The sequence below is a fragment of the Drosophila hydei genome, unplaced genomic scaffold, assembly GCF_003285905.1.
Source record: "Drosophila hydei strain 15085-1641.00,03,60 unplaced genomic scaffold, DhydRS2 tig00000149-arrow-pilon, whole genome shotgun sequence".
NCBI lineage: Eukaryota > Metazoa > Arthropoda > Insecta > Diptera > Drosophilidae > Drosophila > Drosophila hydei.
Window position 1 is genome coordinate 3,325,210 of NW_022045678.1, and position 25,614 is coordinate 3,350,823.

The 25,614-nt window shown below is 36.7% G+C and overlaps 1 protein-coding gene across 3 annotated transcripts in view; it reads right to left on the minus strand.

Annotated features, from left to right (window-relative positions):
* Positions 1–16,044, minus strand: part of LOC111603878 (protein outspread) — an 81,175-nt gene extending 65,131 nt beyond the window's left edge. For 2 of the 3 annotated variants that reach the window (XM_023321689.2, XM_023321690.2), the window contains exon 1: positions 15,169–16,044. In XM_023321689.2, the coding sequence (XP_023177457.2) occupies positions 15,169–15,390 (222 nt within the window). In that variant the 5' untranslated portion in view covers positions 15,391–16,044. The remainder of the gene's footprint in view (positions 1–15,168) is intronic. The other variant, XM_023321691.2, reaches the window with a different exon arrangement.
* Positions 16,045–25,614: the final 9,570 nt, after the last annotated feature.

Below are 25,614 nucleotides of genomic sequence, written 5' to 3' on the forward strand. Positions count from 1 at the left end.
TGAAAACTTAGATCAGCTTTTCGGTAAAAGTCTAAGAAATGTGGGATTGATATTTACCTTTTCATTGATTTCATAAAAATAAATAAGTTTTTCGATTACTTAATACAAGCTTAATGCATAACGATTTTTGAATTTTTATAGGTTGCACAAGCAGGACGACATAGATTGGGCTGTCGATCCTGATCAAGGATATATTTATACTTTGTGAGATTAACCACGCCTCAATCCTTTACATTACAGCCTCAATTCAAAATGTAGTTATTTGACTACTTTGTATACGCTTCTTTTCGTCAGTCAGTGTATTGCAGTGCGGATATAGCAATTTGCATATGAGCAGCGTAAGAGAACGCGAGCTCTGTGTGAAATAACAGTAAAAATGTGTGCGCAAACAAAGCCCAAGAGCGAATGGAGTACATAATAATAATATAATTTTCTATAATAGAACTCAATGTCCGGGGAAGGGTGACTGGGGACTAAGCGACGCTCGGATGGCCACAAAACGAGCACAAAAGCCGAAGAACAGGCAACTGATTGAGGGAACAAAATTGAAACCAAGTTGTACAACAAGTTCAACAACCTCTCGCGGCGCGGAGAACGAGAAGAAGAATACTTACAACAACATTTGAGGCCAGCCAGAGAGCAGCCTGAGCTGCTGCTGCTACTCTGCGGCTTGAGTCGCAACTACCGATTACTTCACACAGATACTCACACACTCACACACACACGAAACACACGCAAGTTAGCAACAGCTTCAACAAAGGCTGTCGATGCCGATGTCGATTTCGATGATCACGATGAGGACGGGCGAGAATTGCCAGCAAAAGGGCGCCAACGGTACATGAAGAATTCTTCAAGTAGAGTTCTCATTCTCATTCTGAAACTCATGCCGAGTGTGAGTGCGAGTACGAGTTGTATTCTCACAGCTTGTGCCCCCATCCAAGTGCTCGTCGCGGCAACTTTACAAATCGAATCAAAGTAATTTACTCGCCGCAAAAATTGATTTCTATGCTGAACAAACTGCAGATACTTTGCAGACTTTGCAGACTTTTCAGACTTTGCACTTTGTTGTCTTTGTGTAGGTGAACTTGTATCTGGCTGGGGTCGAACTACAGTAGCCTTCACAGATGCTGTTCGATTTTGACAGCGGACATTCAAAAGAGCAGCCTACAGCGGAAGTTGGCAGTTGTTTGTTCTTTGGCCGCACTCCAAACAGCTCAAGAGCTGGGTAAAAGGCCTTTCTTTTGTTTACTAACAACAGCAGCAAAGGGCTGTAGCTACTGCATTAACTATACAAAGATATTAACTTTAGCAATCGCCACGTACGTTGGCCAACCTCAGTGCGTGTGTGTGTTACCATGAACCACGCTCATATTTCGGATATTCACGGTGCCAATGGAAGTTGGCGCGCGCGCGCGCGTGTGCACACTATGAAAGAAATCTGAATGACAGCCAAAACAGTTCAAAGCAAATACAAATTCAAATTGAATTTGAAATCCGTAAAGCAATCAATTGTCCAGCGCTCCAGAGCTGTCTGCTTGTTTTTGAGGGTCTCTGTCCCTGTCGCTGGCTGCACCTAGACCTTGTCAATATAGTCAAAAGCGACTTCAAATGCGACTCTAATGAACACAGAAAAACAATCAGAATTGATTTTTAAAAAGTTACAATTACCAATGCACATAACACATTTCATATACCCTGTTACAAAATGGGGTATGCCGCGTTGACTATGCACTTATATATTTATTGTAAGTTAAAGCATATGGCTTCTATGCTCAATTTCTCTGATCTATTGGGATATTTTCACATCAAATTGTTATTTGCTTCTGTTTGGAATCATATCATACAGAAGCATACAGCATACTAAAAGAAAACATTTAAAATACCAATTTTCGTACTAATAACTACAATGGGAGTTGTCTATCCCAAACACTTCGTGTTACACATTTCACTTAGTTAGGGTATTTCAACGTCTATCACACGCCAACAAATGTTATTTTCATTTTCTTCTTATTGCTTCAACAGGCCCGTTTCACAAGCTAAACGAATGGAAATAAAGTAGGCCAAATACATAAATACACATGTACGCATGCATACATACGCATACATATGTACGTGGGTCAATCTAAGCGCGCATTGTAGTCGTTGTTGTTGCTGTCGCATTTGTCAACTGAAAGGAAAACTGAATAGAAACGCATTCAAGTGCTGATTGTGTTGCAGTTTAATTAACAATCGATTTGGCATCGCTTCGAAATGGTCACGCCTACCTCAGTGTATGGCGAATGCGCCAGTAATTTGATTAATTAAATGGAAATTACTTAATTTGCGAGAAAAACGCAAGAGACACGATTGGATGATGCGACTTTCACACGAAGCAACATTAGCCCAATTCGCCATGATGATTTATGATTTTTTCTAGGTTCTGTAAATTGTTTTTACTGTTTTTTTCTTCATCTCTCTTTACTTCTCTTCTCTTCTCACTTTTCTTGCGCTTTCTTATGGTCTTTCTTTTCCAGCTCGTTTTATCGTTTGCCATTGCAAATTAATTTCATTTCTGCTGCTGCTGCCGGAAGTGGGTTAATAAGTGATAACGCGGCGAAAATGTAAACACGGCGAGCAGAACGTGAAATTCGCCGCAGAATGATAAACAGTTAAATGGTCAAAAGTGTTCGAAGAACGCAAAAACAGTTCGAAAAAGAGTACGAAAACAAACCCAAACAGCTTTGGCACCATTTCCTCCGAAACTTCATCTTCTGCTTCGGGGTTGTTAAGACTTCCAGTTCATCACAGCGCGTGTGGGCGTCGCGCGGTTTTGGACATTGGACATAATTGAATTAAGTTTTATTGACAAGCAAATTAAAATTAATTATAATCCACATTTAGGTTTCTCTTTCATCGCCAATAATTAATTTCGTCAAGTTAATTGCAAAATTTAGGAGGTGAGACATCCGACACGATGATCACATATCTCTGATCAGCAACGCCATTTTTCTAATGGACATTCGACATATTTGAACTAAATTTTATACATGGAAATACATTTACTTCCATATTCGGAACTATTTTTTATTATCTATAAAAACAAGACGAATAAGTAGAGCTTGAAAATTGTTTGACGAAAACTTTATCTGTTTTTAAATATCTGTTTTTAAATACTTATTGTTGCTTTTATGATTCAATATGATTTAGGGTATTATTTAATAATTTATCTGTTTATAAATACTTCAGCTATTTTAATGATGCTTTTATGATTTAATATGATTATTTATTATTTAATAATTTATTATTATTTTTCAATTAAATGTCAGCCAAAAGCAAAGATCTGCATTTGCCCAACTTCCCTTTCTCTCTCTTTTAATATATATATTCTGATTTTGGGATTATACCTATATACTACATGGTATCAGAATTGCCTCTCACAGGATAACATATTTACAGGGTATAACGAAGACATCTATACTGAATCTACATAGCATTTCAGTTACAATGTACGATAGTTTTTCCAGAAATTCGACTCAACTTTGTAGCTTCCTTAGCTCCATTACAGACTTAATTTGGTACGTACCTGAAAGAAAAGAAATTGAAAATAATAAATTAGTAAATATTATAGAAACAAAAGGTTTTCAAGAATTGAGTTCAGCGATTTTCGAATTGAAAAGCCATTAACTCGCTGGGCGACCTTTTTCCATAATCTAGTCGAGCCAATAATTGGCCAATGCCTTAAGAAATATTTCATGCAGTCTCTGACAGAGGCTAATTATGGCCAGAGCTTGTCTGCTATTGACCCCAATTGACCCTGTGAAAATTCTACAATTTATGTTGGCTCTATTATGTCAGGTGGTAATGCAGCTGAGATCGCTGCTGCGATCAAGTAGCACAGCAATATGTGTATCTCAGATATCTTTAATTAAAAGTACAAACGTACAAATTATGCAAGACGTGCTCAAATACGGCAAACACCTAAATATTTTATGAGCTAAATTCCTCGTTGCTCCATTGCGCTCCACTTCAGCTAAAGCAGACACACTCACACACACACACATTTGCATGGGTTCGGTTCAGTTCGGGTGTGTCTAGCGTGCCACATAGTCTGTCTGAACCACATTCAGCTGTGCATGATCAGCTCGCATAGAGCTCGCTCAAGCCACGCAGAGCATAGCCACCACACACAGTCATAGTCATAGCTCATAGACGAAACCACCGCAGCCACCGCCACCACCGCCGCCACCGACACAGCCAACGCTATAGCCATCGGCAGTGGCATAGTTATTTGTTTATGGCTGTTTTTGTCGCTGGCAACGGCAACAGCAACAGCAACAGCAACGGCAACGGCAGCCTTCGCCATATTTGACGTCGACCCACGTACAAGAGCCAAACAAATCGGAGACAAACTTAAACATTGCCGGAGGTGGATTCAGAAAAAAAACGCCACTGCGCCGATGGGGGAGTTGCAGACGCACCACCCACCCGCCACAAATAACTACCATCCAAATTGTATGTGCTTCCACTGCAATCTTGTGGATCTTCGTTAGAATATATCGAACATCGAATAGGTAAATCTATCAAATTGATGCAAGTTAGAAATCTGTTAAAACGAGCAAAGCGACTGTTCCACCGACTATTTAATACCTTATCTTTTGGGTAGTTATATTGGGTATATTGGGTATTTATATTTTGAACATATTTTACTGTTTAAAAAGTTTGCAGTTGCAAATTTAATTGGGCTATCTATAAGAAAAATCTGTCTAATATATAAATTATAAGATATAAATTAGAATATATAATATATATAATATAAGAAAATATATATTAAGAAAATCGTTTATATGACTCAAGCAATTTGACCTATAGGAGCCATATGTTATTAAAACAATTAATAAGGTTTATTTAAGACACAAAATATATTACATATTCAACCCTTTGAAATCGTTCAATATAAATTATTTAGCAGGATTTTAAGCAATAGCGATAGCCCAGTCAATCTCTCAGTCTAAAAGAAATAGAAAAGTCCTTCAATTTTTGTGTATTAAACACATCTATCTGCTTTTCCTGTCAAACCCAAGTTTTCTTCACGTCTTCGATAACTTCTATCTCACTGCATCGATTACAATCTACATTTCATAGTATGATTTCATACGGATACATTTCATCATATATTTTAAGAGCTACCTAGACCATTATTAGACAGGGACTCCACTTTCTTGAATACCTCCTCCTATCCCTCTCTCAATTTAAGGTAAAATCTTGTTAAAGTAAAAAGTGGTATCTGCCTATGCACCTCTCTGTTTCAAAGCTTCGTCTATGCAATTCTCAACTTGTTATAGCTGGAAAATAAGAAATAAAGCCACTAAAAATTTTGTAGTATCGATACCAATTGTTGTAATTGGTAGCCCAAAACTACTTGAGTAGGTATCAAAGACTGTAACTCTTGGATGATTATTTCCCACCATCTTAATGATAGTTGTAAAATTGATGGAGTCGTCATGTGTATGATAGAGGGAATCAGATTTTGAATAAAATAGATGCCTATATTATATTGTTAATAACAAAATATATATAAATATTTTATAAATATACAAATTTCAAATAGTACAATAAGCAGAGTATATTCTTCCTCAACGTCGAGTGCTCTGAGTAGTTTCGCTTTCGTTGGTCTGGGGATACGTCTAGAGTCTAAATGCGCTGCACAGACTGAGTCCTCAGCCCCGCCCACCCCCTTCCACTTCCCCTTCACCGCTCTAGCGCGTCCATCATTTTGTTTGTCTGTGCGAATTTACAGTAATTGCAGCTTGCGCTGTTTTTAGGCAGCAGGCAACAAATTTATTTTATTTAAATAAAATGCGCCTAAGGGCAACGACTGCAGCGCGGGGTGAGGGAGGGACCGGATTGGAGTTCGGGCGGGACGTTGACGTTTCTGCTGCTATTTTTGGGCGCGACTTGGAAATCTGTTTTTGATTCGTCTGGTTCAGGCACGGGGGTGGAGGAACCTTGGGGGCTCCCTGGCACTCGGTCTCGGCGCGGAGTGTCGATGTCTGCAAAGCGAAATTATCGTGTCCACCCACATAATTTAGCATGTGTTGTTGCCTTTGCTGCGGCGACTGCCTAAATTATTGGTTGTAAACAAACGCGTTGCCCCTGCACCCTGCTCGCTGCTCTCCGGTCCGTTTTGACTATTTCGAGACGGTAATTGGCAAATTTAATAGCAAAATTCATATATGCGAATTAATAACTGTCGTTGAGTTCTGTTTTCCAAAAGTTGAAATAGTTGCATGCAACAGACAGAGGGAAGTACTTAAATCTCAATAAAAAAGACATTAGAAAATATAATTCAGACACAAAACTGAGTCCATTAAGCACGCTTTAACAGTCAATTTGTCAGTATCAAATACTTGTTTATATAAGGCTGTTAATGGGCATCGAATGTAGTATGATCAAGACTCCACAATTGTGTTAATGGACATCTCATATAGTATGAGCAAGACTCCCTAATTTTGTCTTTATATTAAGCTCTCAGAAACTTGATTTGTAGGGTATCTGCTAATCGGGCACTCCTTGCCGCATCGCACTCTATTTGCGTGTGTTTTTTTGTCGCTGCTGACAGAAACTGGAATGTCGTCTTAACATATTTCTGCCTCTGCGCTGGGCACGTCCCAATCAGATTAGCAAATCTTTAGCTTCATTCATTCGATATGCCAAATGTCTTCCAAGAACTCGCAAAACAAAAAGCCCCAATCGCGAAACATTTTACGCATTTCAAGCAACAAAAAATCATAATCGCATTCAAATGCTAGACAGCCGAAAAACGCGCTGCTTTTCAAATGATTTATCTGTGTTGTCTGTGAATACCAAACAACAAGAAACGAGACTTCTTCCTGGAAGTGTTCGATTCATGTGTTCGAGCTTGGCCTGTCACCTGCCTCGGGTCTCGAGTCGCAAGCATCGAGTCTCGATTCTCGTTCTCTTAACAGCTCCCTCGCAGCTCGTTCACCTTGACCGCAGCTTGAAAATTTACATAGCATGGCAAAACAGAGTGTGAGCCACAGATGGCAAAGTACACAAATGAGCGAGCGCTGAGTTTTCCCATTTTGATATTCTTGCACATTCAGGCAATGGCTATCATTAGCAATTATCGCTTTTCAATTAAACGCGTCTTGAAGTTTTAATGGCAAGCGCTGCTGATTATCGTCAATTAATCATCGCGGCATCTAGATGCCCTTCTCAACACGCCATAACTTAAAGAAATGCCCTGGCTCGCAATCTCCGGCCAACTATCTACGTATCTATCTATCTATCAGTCTTCCTCTTGCGGCAGCAGCCACGGCAGCAGCAGTTAAAGCCAGTTCAGGTGCAGGTTTAAATGCTGCCATAACTCAGCGGAACTTAGTAGGGGACTCTGCCGAGCAAAAAACGTTGCACAATAAGAATAGATACTCTATTATGCAGTGGAATGTCACAGAACCCGGAAAAGCGACTGCAAACATTATAGGAATGACGTCAGGGCAGGGAGTTGGCAGAAGCTAAAAGTGTTTTTACTCGCGATGATCTATGAAGTGGCAAACTGTCTGCAACAGGTGCAAGAAGACGCTAGGGAAATAAAGAAATCTTAACTAATTGCAATAAATGCATTTACTGTAAATATAATAACGAAAACTTCTCAAATTGCACAGTTAATTGACTCTAACACCTCTGCAGAAGTTGGCAGAGATCGAAGATCAAAGATCTTTGACTTATTTTATATTCCAATTCTCTGTTTTTGTTATTCAATTAAGTTTTCTTCTTTTATTTAATCACTCTGAATATTTATTTTCATTAGCTCCCAAATATTTTCTAATAGTTTTATACAAATCTTGTCAGCTTGTCTATTAGTCTGTCTTAGTCAGTGTCAATGTTCATATCAAATTCCATGCCTAAGGTCTTACTTCTGCAGCCTGAGATTATGAAAGCAATTCAAAATGATTTAGAGAACCTGCCCTGAACCTAAGTCTCAACTTAGGTTACTTTTTATGAAGAGATCTAAGAGCCAGCGAAAAGGCGAAACAAAGATGAGCCTGTTGGCGTTAAGAAGTTGATTTAACTGGGCTTCTTCGTAGAGCTGTGTAGAGTTGTGTCGGCTGCTGTTTTGATTGATGATTTGTTGTTTGTGCGATGCGATAAGGCCGAATGCTTGAGGCAAGCAGGCAATACGGTTGCACAAAGTTGGCAACCCTGGCCATTGTGTGGGGCAACCCTGCTCAGGTTGAGTGACAGAGAGCTTCGTGCTGATAATTGCGGCATGCAAAGCGCACAAAGAAGAAGAAGAAGAAGAGAAAAGCAAAGTTGAGTAGCAGGCAAAGCCACAGCCAAATTCAAAGATGAAGCTGCTGCGAGTCCAAGACGCTGAAGCCGCTGAAGCCACTGCTAATTGCAGCATGGAAACGTATCCATCAGATACAAAGCAACATAACTTGGCGATAAGCAAACAAAAGCGCAAGACAAAAGTTGTATCTTATCTGAAGACAGCGCTTAGAATTGAACGCCCCAAGTAGTTGCTGCGAGTATCTGCCAGATAGCGACTGTTGCCCCGCTGGCCGCTGTTGCCCCTGCTGCCTGTGTGCTGTTACCTGTTGGCTGTTGGCTCTCGCCGGTTGCCTCTTGGCTGTTGGCTGTTTGCTGTTGGCTCTTGACTGTCTGTTTTGTATTTCGTTTATCTGCGTATCTGTTTTTTAGTTAGTTCCACTTGCACAAATGCACACAGCATGGACTTGGGCATAGTTTATCTCCCAAAGTTGTTTGTTTTGGCATTGCTTTATCGTGTATCATATATGTCTATATATATATATATATTTATATATATATATTTAGATAAAAGAAAAGAACTCAAACGGCACAGCGCCCTGTGTCTGGGTGGGCTACCTGTTAAAGTTCAACGCACCTGGACAGCTAATTAACCTAGAAACATGCAAATATCCACACAGCACGCCCACTTCAAGGAACAAAAACAACTTCTAAGCCAAGCAATCAATCAACGCTGCAGCAACAACAAAGTTCACTTGGTCACGTTCCCCTCATGGCGCACACGCAAACAGCCAGGAGTACAGCTAAGGACAACGCATAAACACATTTATATAAATACATTTATATACACACACATATATATATATATATATATATATAATATATGTATATAATGTTGCTGCCAGCACAGGCAGCTCAAAGGGCAGCAGAGAAGCTGGAACTTGAGCTGGAGCTGGCGTGCTGCCAAGAGCACAATAACACCCCGGGGATCAATTGAGATCTCTTCGGAGGGATAGCCAAGGCACTTCGGCTGCCCAAACAGCAAACGCAAACAGAAATAAACAAAGAACGACAGCAAGAAAAGTCGAAACAAACCAACTCCAACTTGCTGCTATTACGCGGCTTTGCACGGCTCAAAAAATTTAGTTCATTTTTTAGCTATGACCGTTATTACATAGTTTTAGTTATAGGTATGCATATATATATATATATATTGTTTAAAATATATTATATATAATATATATATAGTATATATTATATAGTATATATTATTGGGGTTTTTAGATGATCATAAGGTTGAGAATAATTTTCTTGTCACTTCATTTGCTTTTCTATCGTAATTTCAGTTCCATAAACCAAATTATCGTTGATAAATATCATATAATAATATTTAAAACATAAATATATATTGAACGTATGTCTAGTATTCATCTTTATTGAGTTTATTGATGCCACAACAGCAAGTGAAAACGACTACGACTGATTTAACTTATATATTCATAGTTCAGCTGCTATATCTTCAAGTTTATATCTTTATGCTGATATATCCATATAATATTCATATACTGAAATCATTTGAGGGTTCAAAAATCGTAACAACAAAGCAAACTCAAAGCATATAATGTTATTATCGATAATTCAAAATTGCAATTTACCAGTGTGAAATGTTTATAATAAACTATTTACTAAAATGAATAAAAAATCTTTTTCAATTAAAATATTTTATTTTATATGATATTTTATTTATATTTATATAATATATAATATATTTATATATAATATAATATATTTTATATTTATATTTTGATCAACTATCTTAAACTTATTTAATCACAGTCTGCATATCCACTCTCCCACAGAGCAATGGTCAAACTAATGAGGCCAAATCATCTGGAATAACTAAAGGTTTATGAACTCTTAATCAAGAGGAATTAATCCAAGCTCAAGCGAAGTTAAAAGCAGCTCATATTATTATTATCATAGCATAATTGATTTCATATTTACAAATATTTCTTTCACATTTTCTAACCCTATCTCTAACAATTATAACGAATATTTTCTTCAATTTTAAGAATTCATTGATGGCTATTGCAATTGGTATTAGTTATCAAAATGCTGGTTGGCTATTGACCTGGTGTTCGGGCAAGTCACGAAGACAACGCGGATGTCAATGCAGATGACCTTTAGCCAGCTGTGAGCTCGGCGTTCTGTGCTGCAATCTGTGCTGCTTGTCGGCATCATAATGAAGCTTTCATGTCGCAATATGAAATGCAATTGCCATGCCTCAAAGGGACAATGGTTAAGAAGCATGAAAGCAGTTTGCCAAAGCCTCTGGATACCCTTTGCGGAGTCAGCTTTTAAGTTGTTTGCTAAGCCGCCACCGTTGCGGGGCTCCAGCTGTAGGTGGTCCGCTTAGGTAACCCGAGAGTTTGGCTGGGCCACTTTGAAGTCTTCACATTTGGATGCAGGTGCACTGCAACAATTATGCTCACACATTATGCACAGCGACAGCCGAAGACAACGCGGCGCAAAAGCCGAAGACACGGAGAAGACAACAAACTCAGCAAAGGGAAAACCAAATGTGAGGTGATTCTAAATTTAGAAGAAACGCCTAGGGGGACCGGCGATATGCTCCCAGACCCAGTCCCCATCTGGGGTCGCAGCTCTAGGTGATTAACCGCACAAGTCCCCAGCCCCAGTCCCAGTTCTCTCCCCTTCACGACCTGTAGCCAACGCCTCGACTGACGTTGATTCTGCTTCGGGACGACGCGACGTCTAATTGCAGCCCGATGCAAGCGAAATGCCTGCGACATCTATTTATACCCTGCACCCAACGAAAGTGTCTAGCAAAGGGTATGTAAGCTATGTGCTAATGCTTGCAATAGGCCATATTTATTAATGCATATTATGAAACTGAATACAAGTTTTAAGAAGTAGAAACTTGAATAAGATTGGGTCTGTCTTTGATACCTCGAAGACTTTTAATATTATTAAGACATATATTAAATATATAAATAAACCTCAGATTCCTATACATAATCTACGCCTGTCACTGTATTTAAAATAATTGGACAATAGAATCAGATATAACTCAGGTATTTCTAAGATTTAGGTAAAAAGATGCACAACAGAGTTTAATACGTGCAGGGTATAAACTAGTCTGTCAGTTTCACTTGCTAAATATATATATTTTTAATTTTTAATAATAATTGGATTTAATTTTCAGTAATTTCTTCATATTTAGTGCTTAAACATGACTTCATGTTTAGTATTTTGTATCAGTATTTTAGTATGTTTTAAATACTAAAATAATTACTGATTACACAGTTCAAATTTAGGATATACTATTTAATGTCTTTTCCACAAATATATTCTAAAATTTAACAGAATAAATTTATTTAAATTACTTTATTTTTTTATGTCTTGAAAAATATTACAAAAATATAGTTTCTGACAAGAAAAACAAATTTTATGAAAATGTATTTCTATTTCACATACTAAAAGCAATTTTTGTGGTTTATTTTGCTATAAAAATACTCGCTTATTATGAAATTTCTTTGTAAAATACTAAAATTTACTTAAGCTTATTAAAATATGACAATTCTGAGGAATAAATTTGATGATCAAATAAAATTGTTAAATGCATTCTCATTCCCAAACTTAATTTTGACATTTTTTATTTTACTTTTTTCTTAGCCATGTCAAGTTTTTTATTTTCATGTTTGGGCTAAATCTATTTTTAGCACTTGACCCGAATTATTTTCCGTTGCTTGTCTCGTTTTTCGAAGATTTTGTGAGGTTTTTCATTTTGGTTGGGAAATGGGGAAACGTTTTTCTTAACATATTTCATTGACCGCAAATTTGTTGTCACTTTTTCTTGGCTTTGGGCAGCGCAATTAATTCTGTGTGTCGAAAACATTCAAGCGCTGTCCAAATTTTGCCGTTTCGCCTGTCTCTAGGGGCAAATGGCATAATTTTAATTGATGTGAACTACAGTTTATAAAATAATAAGAAAAAAATAAAAAAAAATACAATAAAAACAAATGCCTCGAGGCGAAACGAAATGCTCTTTGTGGGCTAAGTGTAGAAATCAATTTGGCCGCCGACAAAAAAGCTGTTAGCCAAGCGCTTTAAACGTGTCCATGAGTAGAACACTTGACGTGAGAGAGTAGTACATCGACTCCATCTCCATCTCCGATTCCGACTTCAACTCGAACAGAACCGACGAATGACCCCCACAAATTAGCACAGCAGCTCCAAAGCTTGTGGCCTGTTATTGAGGAAGTCGTAGACCCCGAGGCCCTGAAACTTACCGAATATCATCTGTTTACAGACAGAGCCCGGCTACGCAGCTAGGCAGACATTTATTTACATGCGTGTGGAGTAAGCTGATCTACAGCCCGTTTCAATAGACACTCATTTGAGTCAACAAACGGAACTTGTTTAGCACCAACTGTATAAATATAAGTTGGGAAAGATTAAACCGGTAGATGTTTGATATTCGTTTCTATTCGTCTATAAACAGATAACAATTGATCGAGAACTGCTCAAGTTACTTATGCTGCTTCTAACAATTATGAAAATATGATATACTTCCATCAACAACGGGATCTCATAATACTATATATATATATATCAAACAAAAAGAAAACGATAGTTTTCTGTCTTTATTATATACTCTATATATGCACTCGTTTCTAAGATTAAAAAAAAACATCTATGTTAATCAAAAAATGTGTTAATATTAATATTCATTTCAAAAATATGGTTTCTTACCACTAAATGTGGTGGTCAGTCGCACTACTATTTTCATGAACACAGCTCTTCTTTAAGTTACATATAAAATATTATTATATATATATTATTTTATTTTTATGAACATAATTTTGTGAACTCTTTCATTATCTGAAAGCTCCTCAAAAATAAATTTCTTTTATATCGATTTAAAAACCATTTTGTGACAGTAACGTAATCAAAAGTTGGTTATCGATCATGCGATAAGATAGATGATCATTCATCATTGGTGATACTCTATATAAACAGAAGAGGCGTAGCAGACCCCACAAAGTATACTTATATGTCAAAATAAGTACATTCTTGATCAGAACAAAGAGCACAGTCAATCTAGCTTTGCCTGCCCGTATGAATGTAGCAATCTCGGCAACTACAAAAACTAGAGACTTTATATACATAGATTTATATTCCTGTAAACCTAACGCAGTGCGAGCTGCTCATGTTTTATGATCGATAATTTGATTCGGTTTATTAGGCTTAGACTGACTACCGTAAGAGCTAGATTCCTGCGTTAAATAGGCAGATTTTAAATGTTTCAGATTTTGGAAACTCCTTTGCGCAGTAAACAGAAGAGGCCAAGATGCCTGTGTATATTTATGAGTAAGTATTGGACTTATATATTTAGAAGTAGCGTGATTGAAACAGCAGCTCTGCTCAACGTTCAGGGTGTTTCCTAGTTGGGAACTCCCGACACGAACACCTTTACTTGTTTATAGAAATAAGTCAGAACTAACTTAATGTGGCAAATTATTCTTGTAATACCTGGAACACCCTATACAAATGTATAAGTAAGTATATAAAAATATTTACTATTAGTCAATTGGTTTATAAGTAAATTTAAAAATATATTCATTGTATAGGAGCTTTGTCAAATTCCACTTCCTCATCTCAATGTGACTAATCCACAGAATATAGGAAAATAATTTGAACAATTGCATTAAAACACCTGGCATTAGTCGTATGCAAAAAATAGATTCAAATCCATCTGGCGTTAAAATAAATCATTCAGTCTGAAGATCTGTATATTATTTGATGTGTGTATTTCATATATAGATTGTTAATTTTCGAACAAACTTATCTTCAAAGCCAGATTCGCATGCGACTTGGTTGGGCGTGCAGTGCTCAATAGTGAAATTAAAAATTGAAATCGCTTCGGCTGCAGATTCAGCTTTTTATAGTATCAATGCTTAGAAGACAACCTACGGAAAGGTAAGCGGCAATACAAAAGAAAAAACTCTCCCTTTCTCGTCTCGTTTCGTTTCTTAGAATAAACCGCCATTCGGAATGTGCCACTGAAAACTAATTAAAATAACAAAAACCAATCAAAGCATAGAAAACATACAGTCCACAATGCTAAACAGAGACTTTTGGGCGAGGGTCCCCCTCGGGGCCCTGGAAAAAGTGAAAATCGTTTCACGTTAACGACATACCCAAACGAAGCTAAATCCGAATTTTATACTGCGATTCGTTTATTATTATTATCTTTTCTATTTATTGCTGGAATTTGTATTTAATAAAGTTAAGAGATTCGTATCAAATAGCATAAAAAGATTTTACGACTCAAAATGAATAATGACCAAGAAAATCTGAATCTTTTGTGAAAGTCGACGAATTGGAAAAACTTTTAAAACAAAAATGAAAAGCTTGATCGGTCGATCGTACTCAGTTTATATATCTTTTGCACTAGATATAGATAAATATAGATATATAATAATATAGATCTATAGATTTACATCGAACACTCTCAAAAATCATTTGGAGCATACATAAATATCTGAGAAGATTAGAAGAATTGGAGTACATGCATAAACAGATTGGATCGCAGCAGCATCCCATTTAAGCAACATAGGAAAACCATTATGGACCATGCTACAAGTCTATAAAAAACAACCCACAAGATATACAAACTGCATCCAACAATAAATTTACACAATGCCATAGCGAGAGCGAGAGCTAGAGAGAGAGGGCAAGTGGGAGTCCCAAATTTATATATTAATCTGCGAAACTAGTTGAGCTCTTCTTCCCCCCGCGTGCAGACGCATACACGCTTTTACACACTCTCACACACACACACGTACGCATACAGCTAATGCGATCACTCACCCTATTGCATTCCAAGGCGGCGGCGCTGTGCTCCTCTCGCTGACGAAAACAATGGCTGCATTTGCTCTTGTTGAATATATTTGGTGAGAATTTACGACAGTCAGCGATGCGTCCGCCGCTCACATTTGGTGGGGGCGACGCAGCTGAAGTCGACGCCGCGTTTGCTGCTGCGGCTGCTGCTCCTGTTGTTGTTGTTGTTGCTGTTATCGTTGTAGTTGACATTTTGGCAGTTGCGCTGGGATATTCGCTCAGCTGCTTCACGGTTTTCAACTTAGAATCTGTCGACAAGCTTTGAGCTCTGCTCAGCAGCTAAATTGATGCTCAGGGCTGAGCGCCATTGCGTTTACACACACACTGTTTGGACTCTCTCGCTCACACACACGGACTCGCTGCCAATGCAAAACGCTGAGCCAATTTTAACAATTTTGCACAATTTACTTTTTTTTACTTTTTACTTTTATTTATTTTCGACACTTGATAACGGTGGCCGCAGGGTGAGTAACGTAGCAGGGGCGGGTTAAAGACCGGGAGAGCCTTACATATTTATGCAAATGCGACGAACAGCTACGCAGTTGCTGTTGTTGTTGTTGTTCTTGTTTAACAGACGCTGCGGCGCAGCAGCCGGCACGGCTTTAACTTTGTTGTTGTTGTCGCTGCTGCTGCTGCTGTTGCTGTTGTTGTTTTTCTTTCCTAATTGCTCTAAAAATAGCAGAGCACTCGCTGAATCAGCTAACCGTTCCCGTTACAACTCACGATATTTCCTTCGCCAACTGTTATGCACGTTAGCTCTGCCCCTTAGATTTTGATATCAAACTTTATATTTTTGGCATAGCAAGCAAATAAATACGAGTGCGAATAACAACATACACATACACACACACGCACACACACTCTCACTCACACACGCGCACACACTATAAAATTATTCAATTTTGCTTTGCACTTGGCTTCTTCATGGGACACCAACAAAATACACGGGCTGGAAGTGTTGCTGGACGCTAACGCGCGCTTTGTAAATGCTGCTCTCGGCACAACGAATCGGTTCGAATGCATACACGACACTGACACGCCAGCCCCAACAAGTCGAGCCGCAACCAGTCGAGCGCCAAAAACAAACATGATGGAGAGGCCAACACCAAGAGAGAGAGAGCACGCAAAACCGGGAGAGCGCTTGAGGTTGTGGTAAAACTATAGTGGCAAGTGTGTGGTAGGTAACGCAACGTTTAGGCTCTCTCTTCATATTCAATTATGAGACTGTTTAAAGTTATGAATTTGTAATATATAAAAATGAACATTGAAACTTAATTCTATACTCCTCAGACCATTTTTTTTGCAAATCTTACAATTCAGATTAAGTCGTTTAGTATGAGTTGCATGTTCTTATACAACCTGTGCATATGCGTGCATATCTCTTGCTTCTGCGTGAGTAAACGCAACGCTCTGACATCACAACAGCGCGCTCTTATACGAGTTCGCTCAGCAACGAAGTAGCCGATCGATTCAATCAGCTGTTTCGGTTGCTTCAAACTTGGTTTGACAGCGAAACTGCTAACTGTTGAGAGTGAGTTTAGCTATAAAACAGCTAAATTCTCTTATCGAACCGTTTGAATTAGAAAACTAAATGCATTTAAGTTATAATTAATAATATATTTACTTTGTTAAGAACAACCTAAGTTACCTTTAATCAATACCCGTATATAACAAATTCTGTTCTAATATTCAACTAATGAGTCTTTTGACCTTTCCTATCATTTGTATCAAATCGAAAATGTTGTGGAAAAGCAGCGCCGGGAAAAGTATCCCAAAACGATTTGTTTACAACAACCGCAGCAACAACAACCTATAATTAACATAACAATTTACTGTACGGTTCATTAAGAGCCTCGGACAACAAATTTTCAAGTGCGCCGCTACAGTTCCAGCAGCGAGCAGTAGAACGAACGAGATAGAAAGAGAGGAAGTGAGGACAGCAATAGAGAGAGAGAGAGAGCGAGACGCAGACAGAGAGCGCGACGAACCCTTTTTACGCATCTCCAAGCGGCGCAACAATAACAAAGAAAGCAGAAAATAAAAACAGTTGATTAATTGCATGCGATGAGGGAGGGGTAAGGAAAAGCCAAGGGCATAGGAAGGAGGGGGTAGAGGAAGGGTTCAAACAGCATGCGTCTTGCAAGGGCAGCGAAACACTCGATCAAATATTTTGACTGACCCCTTGGGATGTTGGCGCACCCGCAAAGTTGACTTGAATACCCTACCCAAGGGCATATCAGGCCGAACAGAAGCTGGACAAAGTGGGGAAATGTTGCTACTTCAAACTATAAATAAATAAATAAAACTATAATAAATAAATAATATATATATATATATATATATATTTTTATATATATTCTAACACTCTGATCTATCTCAAGTTGATAGCAAAGCTCAGTTTTTTCCTGATTATTTTTATATATAGTAGTAGCCTTATACCAATAAGAATCTGTGAGTACATTATAGCTCAGTTGGATAAATGATATACGAGACAATGCTGGAACAATGGAATACTTGTAAATGAAAACATTTACTATTTACAAACAAAATTAAATTGTTTAAATAAGCGTTCCTTTCACAGAGTTTCCGGTTTCATTGTTGTTTATATTTCAGTGTATATATCTATTGTTAAAGATCACGTTTTACTTAGTCAGAATTGATGTTGATTGAATTTCATGGAATAAAAGAATCGATCTGAAATCGCTATCCCCAGCGATCGTTTGACAGCTCTATTGGGAGTTGTCACAGAACTAAGCAAAATTTAATAAGGATAATTGAAGAAGTATATGAACTTGTTTGGATGTGAAAGTTAATGCTGATTAGGGTTTAAAGATTAAAGTTTGGAATGAACTTATTCTGGATACGTTATTCTATATATAAACATATAAAACAACCCGACTCGATATATTAAACGTTATGCTATCAATATCTTCGGATCACTAGGACCATAAGACTTAAAAGTATGTTGATCTATATATAAGAGATTAATCCTAATCCATTTGCTGGGCTGAAGACTTTGCCTTCAAAACTGATATAGATATTGCTTCTTCGTATTTAACAAGCTTCAGATGGCGTCTATATAAAATGTTTTGTGAATCTTTAGAATCTAGAAATATTGTATATTACATAATATCTTCATGATATATATATATATATTTAAATTTGAGTAAATATAGCTGTCGATCAGTGTATGGCTAATTCACTTCTTGAGATTACTTAAATAAGAAAACATTTTAATATGATTTCTAGTGATACACATTGAATTTTAGTAATATCTATATATAGTTTTCGAGCTTAAAATTAATTTAATTTAAGTAGTTCAATTAATTACTATCAACTTTATTAAAAAATGAAAAAATAAATATTTTGCTATAATATAATTTTTTATAATAATTTATCAATCTTCAAACTGGAAATTCAATATAGTTATATTTTATGTAGTAATGTATGTATGATTTACCTATATATTATAACTTTTAAAGAATTTATTTCATTTGATAATCTCTGATCGAAACTTTTGCTTCGATAATTCTTGAAATACCTGCTAAATGCATTACAACATATTGAATTTTCTATTGCTGATGTTGTTGTTGTTGCTGTTGTTGTTGTTATTGTTGTTGTTGGCTGACGATCGTTTTTTTCCCATTTAGCACTCGCATTCAAATGTCAATCGAGTCACGCGCGTCGCTACGACACACACGAGAAAAAAGACAAAAATTGGAGACAATGTAAAACCCAATTCCCCAGATATTTTGATACACTTGCACTGAGGGAGTTTTAATTGTTGCGCCGAGAATGCGGAACAATTCAAAACATTTAAATAAAAAAAAAAACAAACTATTAGAAACTAGGTGAACGAAAGTTCATTCCGGCAATTTTTAAGTTTGTTGAGAATACATATATATATATATATATATTCATATGTATATAAAGACCAAATTTGATAAAGAAACCAGGTGTATTTGTATTTGTATATATATATATATATATATATATATATACTATATACTATGACTCACCTGCCTTATACATATATTACCAAAAATATCCGGAAAACAAAAAAATTATATTGTCGAAAACAACAAAAAGATTCTAACTACTTTATATTAAACACTTTATTAAATTTGATTAAATATCTTTTTATGTTATATTATAGTCTGCAACATACTATAACTTAGTTGACAATTTAAAAAACATTAATAAAAAAATATATAAATATTTAACGAAAAATTTAATCATCGATGATTCAAAAATTTTTCGCAAACTTTTTTGTAAAATGTTTTCAAAGGATATACAAAATATTCAACATTAATGGAGAAACTGATGATTGCGAGATTTTTGTGATTTATATGATCCATATTAAATGTTGGCATAACTTTATTTTGAAGAAGGACGATCCAATAACAATTGCATATGGTATTCTTTTAATGGTGTGTCAGCGAGGGAGTCGCTTCGATCGACTGTGCCGCAACTGTGGTGGTAAAAGGAACCGAACTTGAGCCACGAGCAGAGAGGCGGTGCGAGGGACACGAGTTGAAAAGAGAAGAAGAAGTGAGTAATAAAACAAAAGAAAGTGAAATGGAATCTGAAATGAATTCTGGGGAAACATCCCATACCCATATATAATATATTTATGTATGTTTACACAACCAAAGGAGACTAGACTTTTCAGTCATTGTAACTAAATTCCACTGAACACCAAATCTGGCTGGCAATGGGAATCAGCGCACGGAAATGCTAAGGCAGTAGCAAAGATGTGATTAACTAATATAACAAATGAGATATATGACTTTAGTCAAAGTTACTTAGAAACGCTAATTGGTGAATCTAAACATAGAAGCATCTTTTACAATTAGGCAGATCATTGGTTGCAATTTCACAATACAGAATCTCAATACTTGTATTTTTCGGAATTTTTTAAGCTATATTAAAAAATAAAGAGAAATTTCAATTTGGCCTAAACTTAAACTTGAACATTAAGTCTTAGCTATTTATAATACAGAGTAAAGTTTCAGTGTTATAGATCATTTCTTCACTATAAAGGAATTCAAAGCCTTTTTGATTAGCAAACGTTGTGGAAACACAGTGGAGCCACTGCCTATAAAACGCGACAAAAATCACAGTATTCATGGCAACAATTGACCAAATAGATGAATTAAGTTTATATGTATATATATTATTTATATATATATATATATATATATATATATATATATATATATATATATATATATATATATATATTAAAAATATTTGTATATATTTTATTTTATTTTTATATTGCTTATTTTTATTTATTTAAAATATATGTTTAAAAAACTCCAGTACTAGTTAAAAAAGCAGCTAAAAATAAAAAAAGATAGCAGCCTCAATAAAAATTGAAGAATTTAAATTCTAATTCAAAGAAAATATTAGTCATCATAGTTATTAATAGTTAGTTAATCATTAAAAACAGTTCTGGAAGGAACTGAAAATGAAGTTACATTGTTTCTTCGTTCTATTGAATTACAAGAAAATTATTGCTAAAGAGAAGATATTTGGGCCTCATAAAGGCGATATATTTGTTTACAACAAAATAAAAAAGTTATGCTTTTCTATAAATTAATTTGAAAGCTATTCTTTTGTTATATATTTCAAAGGTTTTTTCTATATGTTGAGTTGCAATTTTATATATTAATTATATTAGAGCATGAGTTACCCCACAAAATGTTGCTTAATAGTATTGAATAATGCGTAAACTGGGATATTTTTGTTAGCTATTTGCAGTCTCGAAATTATTTAAATGAAGTCAAGCAGTTTAAACTCATTTTAGGAATAAGAAACTTTACTCTGATGATCAAAAATCAAACTGAAAATATTTTTGGGTTGCATAAATTATTTTTTAAATACGTGTAAAAATTTTGGAATATGTTTAAGAACTGATCTAAAATGAATTTCTCTACGATTTCTATCTGCACTTCCCTCTAAATATATTCAGATCGTAAGGTTAATAATCAAAAAGATTTTTATTCAAGGTTTCAATGACTTTCGACTCCTTTCACACACAATTTTCAAAACTGTTCAATTTGCGCCCTTTTGCGATAGCGAAATTTCTCAAATGGCTTGCCAGTTGGGAAAACTAAAACGGGCGAGGCCAAAAATGCTGCACATGCCACATGCCACATGCCACATTCAAACTTGTTGTCGCAGTTAGTGTTGTTGCTACATATTAAATTGATTGCAGCTGCAGACAGCAGACAAAAAAAAAAAAATAAACACAGCCGAACCGAATCACACTTTCACTTTTCTATGCTAATTTATAAAAGTAAAAAAGTTGAAAAATAAAATTTGAAAAAAAAAAGTAAAATTTTTCACAACGCTTTTTCGATTTTTTCCAATTGTCCTTTTGGACAGTTTTCTTTAGGTTCATTGACTCTTCCCGTCATATCTATTCGGAATAGATTTTCATTGTTGTTTTTTTTTTTTTGTGCACCGCCCTCCCGCCTTCCTTTGATGGCGTCTCGATATTTTGTGCTTTGTCACGTTTTGTGTTCGCTTGATTAATTTATTTTTAATTTTAATGCCGCGCTAGCGAGTATCTAATCAAAATATTTGTCTTGTCTCGGAAATAGCTGAAAGCGTCGGCATTTCCTAGTCTTTGCTTGGACGAAGCTCGCAGGCATTGAGAACTTCTAAAATATGCTGGAAAACAGAAAACAGAAAACAGAAGATTTATGTTCGAATTGCGTCTCGTGTTTATTAAACGGCAGCCGCCCCGCCATAGCCGTTAGCTACATGAAATGAATTATGATGTCGAAGGGGCGGTATACAAATGCCTATACCCTGTAGAAACTGAAACGGCCTACTTGATTGTATATACTTTGGTCTTAGAAAGAAGAAAGCATCCTCAACTAATCAGAGCTCTAGTACCTAGAACCAGGCATAACTCAAATCGAATTGGGATCAGAAACAGCCCCAACATGCTATGGATATAATGGTAGACCATCTATTCTGGGAGCAAAAGAGTCAAAGAGTTAGTACAGGTATCTGAAAATGCTATTTGTGACTATCAAAAACCTTTTTATGTTTTCTACATAAATAATCAGCGAGATAACTTTAGTTGACTTACCGAAACATAGATATATGCTAAAATGGGAGAGGGGGTTTAGGCATTGCCTGCTTCATGAAAGTTTTGTTTGAAATTAAAGAAAAGTAAAAGCCCGCAAATGCAGCCCATCTTTAAGTTAAATGCTAGGGTAACTCAAAGTCATTAAATGTTATTTGTTTTATATAAAAGAGATACCTTATACAGAAAGAAAATATTTAAAAATTTATTTTTAAGATCTATTTTAGGTTAATATTAAAATTGAATTTTTTGAAGGGATTGGGATTGTTTCATTTGATTTATTCATTCATTTATTCTCCACTAGGAAGATCGTAAAGAACATATTTATTGTTTAATTTATTATAATATAAAAGGGTATTAAGGCCTGGTACTCGAAGCTAGTTTCCTGATTTGTAAAGTTATTTTCCAGTTAGACAACTTAAGTCAGTAAGCACATTTGATAATATCCCCTAGAGATTTACGTCTATCAGATTCTCTAGACGATGGCTAGACTAACATTGATCTTTCAGTGCTAGATCAATTGCTTTCACTAAGCCTAAAAAATAACCAGAGAATTGCAATTTGACATCCAGTGTAGGAGCCTACGATATACTCTCTAAGAGTCTATGATACTGCTAGAAGCAAGCCAAGAATAATCAACTTATTTCTTTATCTTAAGATCATTCTAATAAAGCGATCGTCTGCGATCTTCTTACACTCCTACGACTTTTTCGCTTGATTTGAGCTATGCAAAGGCATTCGATCTTCCACAGCTCAAGAGTCCAGCACTCGATTTCCGTTTCATGCGGTAGTCAATTGAGAAATCAGTTCCGAAACTCGCTCATCACAAACTCATTGGCAGCAACGCTTCCTCAATGAGGAAGCATTGCCAAAAAAAACCAAAACCAGACATGGGCGTAAGCCTAGCCAGCCATGGGCCGAGCAGGCATGGCGAGCCATGTAAGCCAGCAAACCAGCCAAGCGACCGATCTCTGACCATTTGCCTGTCCGACGGCAGCCACCTGCGAACAATTTCCCATAAGATTTAAAAAAACTCGTGAAAAACGCCGCAAATCGACGGCTGACAGTCTATGGCTGGTACCAATTTGCCGTCGATTCGCGAGCTGCGGAGAGAAGCGAATTGCACAGTGGGGCATACAGAGAAAGAGAGCGAGTGAGCGAGAGAGAGGCAGGGAGACGGGCCACTCGAGGAAATCGGGGAGTCGTCCATAGACCTTTGTGAAAGTGAAAATTTTTGCAAAGTGTGTGAGCAACGGCAACGGCAACGAATGCTACTATGTTTCCCCCTATTTTGCAATTGAAACGACCTCACCGACTGCCAAATACCCTAAGTCAGACTGTAAGCAATTCCTGTTGTAATGCAATAAGTGACTTGCTCATTGGAGTTAAACTTGATTCAACTTGAAGACTTCTTTCCTCCTGTCTCATCGACAATTTAATAATCTTGAAAAAGCATGTTTAGATCGTGGGGATTAGCTGTGTCTAATGTGAATATAGTGAAACAAGTAGGTAGCATATGATTGTCATAGTTGTGCCTCGAACTGGAAGAGCTTAGGCAGACTTTCAACTTTTTCATAATGAAGCTGCCTGATCGGATGCAGGATATTCCACTCAAATACGAAATCAGACTGTGGAAACTAGCTTAAACAGGAATTTTATACCTTAAAATTCTGTTAAGGGCTGAAACTTTGCAATTGAAGCAGTTTGATAGATTACTGGATATCCTTTTAAAATACGTACTGACTCTTAAAGATTTCCTGATCTGATGAGCACCCAATTACAGGAATATATCAGGCGAATCATAGTATAACTACTACGAAATGAGAAGATCATCTTAAGGAATGTTAATTGGTTTCTTTTATATTGCAGCTGAAGCAGCTTAATCATATATTGGATACTCTTGCGAAATAGCTTCTGGGATGTTAGTAAATATATATATATATATATATATATATATATATATATATATATATATATATTAGTTTTAGTGTGATGGAAGTGTATATCAACTTGTATGATTATCTTAAGGACTATCTTCAACTAGCGAAAATGCTGAATATCCTTGCGAAATACGTACTGTAAGTGTAAGTAGCTTCTATATGAAGAACTATCATTGTCTTCAAATTAAAACTAAACCAAGTTTTAATTCCCAGTTTTGCATATCAAATAAAGCAAAATAAAGTTTTGCTTTGCAGTTAATCGAGCTCAAGCACATTCAAGAATTATAACTGCCTTGGAAGTAGCTATTATGCCCATATATCCAAGGCTTCCTTATTTGCCTCACGTTGTCTGATCGAATACTCGATACCCTTCTGATGCTTGAACTGCAATTGTGTGCAGTTTGCGTCTCAGGCAGAGCATCGAATCGTCGGCTAGGCAAGTTTCAATTTGTGTCAAGTGCCGCTTTGATAATGGACTCCAAGCGCGTGAATAATAACAAACAGCGTTCAGTTAGGAAATAGCGTTTCATTAACAAGAAAAACGGAAAACGAAAAACGAAAAACGAAAATTGAAAATAGAAAACGGAAAATTGAAATTGGAAAATGTTGCACAAAATGTTGGCCAAAAATAAAAATAAAAATAAAAACAAAACACAAAAAACGACGGCGCCTGACATGTGACGTGCGCTGGCAGCCACTTTGGCAACTTAAGCAACTTTTGGCTACTTAACATTGCGTATACGTACCGTAGTCCCCGTCAGAGCGGGCACTGCTGACTGAGGCTTATCTGCTTGCCAATTGACATGACCGGTTGTTCGATTTTTTGGGAAAGTGCAGCTAATCAAAAGCGAGAGCGGGAAGGAGAGGGAGCGGGACTTACTTTTCGGCCAAGGCGACAACAGCATAATTTACCGTTAACTCTTCATCAAGCGCTAGAAAAGCTCATGCGCCGAACGCAGACAGCACGCAAGTGCGAATCCGCGTGCTGGTTTCCTAGACCACAGCTTTTTGCTTGGTTTTTTATTTCTTACTTAGTTTTCGGGCATTTGGCGTGTCTTATGATTTATTTGACGCGACAGTCAAATGAACAGGGATTTATTTTTCATTGGCGCATTTTTAATGATTTTCTGTTCAGAGCGCGGCATTTCAAATTGAGCAGCCAGACGAAGACGAAGACGAAGATTGAGACACAGACAGCGACACGCAAATGCCGCCCAGTCGCACAGTCGCATGGTCCAACCACATGGACCACTTGACCAGCTTCCAGCATGCACAGAGCTCTGTGTGTGTGGACAGTAACCATTATAAAGTATCTACGGCTCTGCACTCTGTCGAATGCTGCTCGTATGTGGGTTGCTGTGGTGCAGCTCC